This window comes from Pecten maximus, unplaced genomic scaffold, assembly GCF_902652985.1.
Source record: "Pecten maximus unplaced genomic scaffold, xPecMax1.1, whole genome shotgun sequence".
Classification (NCBI taxonomy): domain Eukaryota; kingdom Metazoa; phylum Mollusca; class Bivalvia; order Pectinida; family Pectinidae; genus Pecten; species Pecten maximus.
The window spans coordinates 1-5,807 of NW_022982114.1; the positions used below are offsets into that span (position 1 = coordinate 1).

Consider the following 5,807-nt stretch of genomic DNA (forward strand, 5'->3'; position numbering starts at 1 on the left):
AACAACGGGTTCGTTCCCGCACTATACTTCCCCCACAAGCGTCCCTTTCCCATAAATTAATGCACCACAAGCGTGCGGCCTAAATTTTTTATTCATCCCCCTCCCCCACCACCAAACTGTTCTGTTATCGTAATATTACTCCAACCACAAGCTGTGCCGTTACGTAATATTACTTCCCCCACAAGCTGTGCTGTTACCCTTAATATTACTTCACCCACAAGCTTTGCCTTTACCTATAATATCACTCCACCCAAAGCTGTGCTGTTACTATAATATTACCCCCCCCCCCCCCCCCCCCCCCCCCCCCCCCCCAGCAAAAAAAAATCTGTTTCGTTACCGTAATATTACTCCACCCCCCCCCCCCCCCCCCCCCCCCGTAATATTACCCCGCCCACAAGCTCTGCCATTACCACTGTGCCGTTACTGAATATTATATTATCCCCCCACCCCACCACAAGCTGTTCCATCACCGTAATATTACTCCCACTCCAACAACAAGCTGTTCCATCACCGTAATATTACTCCCACTCCAACAACAAGCTGTTCCGTCAACGTAATATTACTCCCACTCCAACAACAAGCTGTTCCGTCAACGTAATATTACTCCCACTCCAACAACAAGCTGTATTGTTACCTTAACCATCCAGGATGACTGAACTCTATGGCAGTAAAACAGATGGAGTCTGGGCTGGGCTGGAGGTTCAGGGCGGCTGATCTGCTTCACAATCTCCTGTCAGTAACAAGATCATTACATTAAATCTAAACGTGTGATAGGTAATCATTCAAGCCCTATGGGTGCCTTATGACTCATGCAAGATAGCTAAATGTTCATAATCTCATTTTAGCCTGATGACTAAATATGAAATAAAAAATTTAACTCAATCTTCAGAAGTATGTTATAAACATGTTTCACTAAGCCGGAAAACTTACTTCAATCTGCATCATGGATCTCTCCACACGACGACTGCTGCGCTTTTGTAAGGTCGATCTCAAGACCAGACAGTGAACAGATGATGACCAGCATCTCACTTGGGCCAGTATACACTGTAACACAACAAGTACAATGTCAAGTATACAACACAAAATAACATGACAACAAATTTAAACCACCACAATGCATTCTATAAAATATACATATAACACCACAACTTATTAAAAAAACTTCAGATAAAATACCATACTAACCAACATGTTACATAAAATACACATTTAATACAAACTAGAATACCATACACACATCAAAGATTTGTATTCTTTATTCAAGTGATTCCATCTGATATCATTCTACCGTGATTTATATCAAAATACTTGATGAAGTTATCTTTGTGTTATATACGGGAATTTGGAAATATGTGGCATTTGTGTTCAACCATAAACAGCATCTGAAGTCTGCTGTAGATCACTTTGTACTCACATATATATAGGCCCCAAAGCTGTATATCATAGTGTACTTACAGATATATATAGGCCCTGAAGTTGTATCACATTGTACTCACAGATATATAGGCCCCAAAGCTGTATATCATATTGTACTTACAGATATATATAGGTCCCGAAGTTGTATCACATTGTACTCACAGATATATAGGCCCCAAAGCTGTATATCATATTGTACTTGCAGATATAGGTCCTGATCATGAAGTTGTATCACATTGTACTCACAGATATATAGGCCCCAAAGCTGTATATCATATTATAATCACACATATATAGGTCCCAAAGCTGTATCACACAGTACTTACAGATACATAGGCCTCTAATTCTTCTTCTGTCAACCTTTCAAAGCTAGCTCTACTTCGTCTGTAGTTCTCCCTGAAACAACAAATGATTTAATTTTTTTGATTCCTTGAGAATTTTTCAGTTCCAGACATCAGCTGCACAAAGTATTAAGTTTCAGTGATTCCTCTTTTATAGTACATTGTATATAAATACTGCTTGACTGGAAAGCTTACACTGGAAAGTATTTCAAATGATTGACCTTTAAACAAAATAATTTCCCTCATACATCAATACTACAAATCTGACCATGCTAACTGACATTTATTTAAAATGTATGTTCACTAGCACTTGAAAGGAATTTTACAGAAAAACTGATTCAGGAAGAAATAGGCCACAAAATTAAATTTTGAAGCTTTGTTTGACTTAACAAATAGGCCACAAAATAAATTTTACTGTAATGCTTTGATCGAGCTAAAAATAGGTCTGACACAAAATAAATTTTACTGTAAAGCTTTGATCGACTCAGCTAAAAATAGGTCTGACACAAAATAAATTTTACTGTAAAGCTTTGACTGACTCAACATATAGGCCATAAAATAAATACAAATAGAACACTTACATCAGCCCAATCACAACAGCCTGGTCTATTGCCGAAAGGTTGTCAGCAAATTGTTCGTCTTTTTCAAACTTTATGGCCTCGAGCACTGTATCATCACCTAGGACCAGGTCCTGTGGTGGAATAAACTGTTAATGCTTTCTACACCCAATATTACACAAAATGGATTAAAATTAACTATGCTTTAGGAATCTCAGTGACATTAAGTGTTTGTATTTGGAAAATAACTGGAAACAAGAATTATATATTATGTTTCAACTGCTCGGGTGTTATGGTCCAGACAAAAGGAAGTCTAGAGTTTCTACAGGGTTTTGGTGATTTTTTGTGAATGAAAATATGCCCCCTCCTCCTGATCCCCTACAAGACAATGGGTATTTTTCACTCAAGTGACCTTTGACCTGAAAATGAATGTTGCAATGACCCAGTCTAATAGAGTAGGTTTATAAACTTTATAAAGAACCAGTCCTCTCTGATGTCTTCGTTACTAATACTGAACATGTTTTAGTTTACCGAACATGTTTTAGTGTACTGAACATGTTTTAGTTTACTGAACATGTTTTAGTTTACTGAACATGTTTTAGTTTAATACAAATGTCTGCTTTCTTTCCAAGTTATCACAATGACCCAATGACAGAGCACTGCAAATAATCTGTGTGTGATAAAGGTATACAGTTTATTAACATATCTCCCATGGTTTTAAAATTATCACCTAGACAAAAAAATTATTGGAAAATATGCACTAATATAACCTTTGACCTCCAGGTCAAAGTGACCTAATGGCGGTGCACTGCACATTGGCTTTAGGTGATGCAAGTATGTATACTATGCATACTGCAAAATATCTTCAATGGTTTAGAAGTTAAGGCCTGGATAAAAATTGCACTTATTTGACCATTGACCCTAGGTCAAGTTCGCAATACTCCAGAACACTGCACTTCACCATTGGGTGATAACAGTAAACAACAACTTAAGATATTTTTAATGGTTTAAATGTTACTGCCCAGACAAGAAATTGTTGGATGACAAGACGAAATTTTGGTTAAGTTTAGATTAGTAATGTTGGTGATCATTTAAGGACAGTCTCCTCTGTGTGCAAGATTCATGTATGTGGAGAGTGTGTGTGTTTTAGGAGGCTGTGGTATGTTTGGGTTTATCTCCTTGTGATAGCACAGACTGATGCTGACTTTGTAATGCTACCTCACTAAAGCATGCTACATTTGAAGGGCAAGACTCTGTATGAAAGGGCAAATTAAAGTCGCTAGTCTTATATCTGATACTCGACCACCGAAAGATGCAAGTCTGTACAAAGTATAGTAAATATAAGCAAAGAACTGTTGAACTATGGTCCTGGCAAGAAACAAACATACAAGGGGCAATAACTCTGTAAAGAGGGAAGCACTAGATTTCTTCATTGGACACTTTGTCTTAATTTGCATGATGTGTACAATTTGATGAAATAGGGGACAACTCTTACATATACAAATTTGATTACATGTACATTTGTATACTTTTTGTAAAACAAAATATTGAAATGGAGTATTTATGCATATTGTAGCATCAAATCAATGTTGTGGTCATATGGATTCTATGACTCTTATAGTTCATCATTCCCGAACTTAGTCATTTCTAGACTGTTAGATTTGTTATCAAGTGCTTGCCAAATCATGTATTCACGAATATGTCTGAGGAGATAAGTTAGCGAAATAAAGTATTCACGAAATCTAAGTGATTTACAGTAATAGGTCAGTAACATGGGTAAGCCATGAACCTGTCCATGTCACAACTACCTACTGGTTGTGGATTGAGAGCTGTCAATAGTGAAACAATTAATAAAAACTTACTTTTGGCAAAGCCAGGTTCTCCTGAGAGCGTATCAAATCTCCTCCACATGGAGAAGCCTGTGATGTATCCTTCTGGACTTTCAGCACTAACTGAGCCTTAGCGTCCTCCTGGAATCTCGTCCTTTTGCCCATGGCACCTGTAAATAATTAATATGTAGTTTCAAATCTTCAAAGGGGACCACTTTATCCTTCTCATAATCCAAAATACCAGTTTAAACTGGAGTAGGCTAAGGAGAGCATTGTCATTCCAAAAATTGAGGTAAACTAAGAAAACTAAGAAAACTAAGAATGTCAATGAGCTAAGTGTGATGGCAATGTTATTTCACTCAATGAAGCAAAACAATATTGTATGTTTTCTTTGTGTGTTTTCCTTGTAATAATATACTGGCTGCTATTCGTGTGAATGAATCTTGTGTATGTTCAATTTTTTATATCTTAGAAAAATACATTTAAAGACCTCTTTTATACAAACTAATATCTGATCTGTTTAAATCTCAAACTGATGTTTTTTCTTAATTTGATATCTAAAATAATGAAACAACACAGAAGATTTACTAATAACTTATGTCTATATTTAGGATATGGTAATTGGAAATTTCCAATTCCTAATAGGGAGAGTTGGCAAGTTTGCAAAATATGCTGATAGTTTTTAAAAGTTAATTCAGGAAAAAGCAGGACATTGTCATGAAGAAGAATGAAAGACAATAGAAAAATACAAGAGGCCCATGGGCCTTAACGGTCACCTGAGATTTGAAATATTTCAGTTATTTAATTGACCCTTTTTGCCCCCCCCCCCCCCCCCCCCCCCCTATCAGCCCCTAGGGTCAGTCAGGGCCAACATATGCATATTATCAAACTTTCATTCCATGCTGAAAATGTTAACCAGAATGAATTCCAATAGAAATCAAAACAAATCAGTCAAAAATGTGATTTCCCTATATAAACTATGGTAAAATTTACCCCCTCCCCAGCAGCAAACTTGTGACCCCAGGGTCATGAAATTTAAAATTTCAATAAAGCACCATAAGACCCTTCAAACTATAAAGAGTATTTGATTCCACCTTATTTCAGTCTTGAGAAGAAGATTTTTGAAATTTCAGTCAATTTGACCCTTTTTAGCCCCGTCCATCAGCCCCGGGGGGTCAGTCAGGGCCAACATGTGCATGCCATCAAACTGTCATCCCATGCTGACAATGATTACAAAATTAGAATGAATTCCAAAACAAATAAAACAAATAAAAGTCAAAAATGTTATTTCCCTATATAAACTATAGTAAAGTTTACCCCCTCCCCAGGGGCAAACGTGAGACCCCAGGGTCATGAAATTCACAATTTTGGTAAAGCACCTTAAGACCCTTCCATCTATGAAGAGTGTTTGATTCCAGCATATCTGAGAGTAGAGAAGAAGATTTTTGAAGTTTTAGTCAATTTGACCCTTTTTGGCCCCACCCCTTATTTACAATTTTGGTTGACCTTTAGCCATAGAAGCTTCCTGCCAAATTTCATAGAATTTGCTTCGTGGGTTTTGGAGAAGTCGAAAATGTAAATTGTTTACGGACGGACGACGCACAAAAGGGGATTAGAATAGGTCAATTGAGACTTTGTCTCAGGTGACCTAATAAATAAATCAA

At 37.0% G+C, this 5,807-nt stretch overlaps 1 protein-coding gene across 1 annotated transcript; it reads right to left on the reverse strand.

Annotated features, from left to right (window-relative positions):
• Positions 1-475: 475 nt before the first annotated feature.
• On the reverse strand, positions 476-4,353 carry LOC117320360 (tetratricopeptide repeat protein 27-like). The gene is made up of 5 exons (XM_033874966.1): positions 4,177-4,353; positions 2,339-2,448; positions 1,743-1,812; positions 931-1,044; positions 476-730 (listed from the first exon to the last, which is right to left on the reverse strand). Exons 1-5 carry the CDS (start codon positions 4,306-4,308, stop codon positions 590-592), a joined length of 567 nt encoding a protein of 188 aa, XP_033730857.1. The 5' UTR covers positions 4,309-4,353; the 3' UTR covers positions 476-589.
• Between the last annotated feature and the right edge of the window lie 1,454 nt (positions 4,354-5,807).

Excerpts from the sequence above, each read along its gene's own strand:
- LOC117320360 (XM_033874966.1), bottom strand. The coding sequence starts at position 4,308 with ATGGGCAAAAGGACGAGATTCCAGGAGGACGCTAAGGCTCAGTTAGTG. Across the intron at positions 1,813-2,338 it reads GCTGTTGTGATTGGGCTGAT|GGAGAACTACAGACGAAGTA; the intron begins GTAAGTGTTCTA and ends TTGTTGTTTCAG. Across the intron at positions 1,045-1,742 it reads AATTAGAGGCCTATGTATCT|TGTATACTGGCCCAAGTGAG; the intron begins GTAAGTACTGTG and ends GTTGTGTTACAG.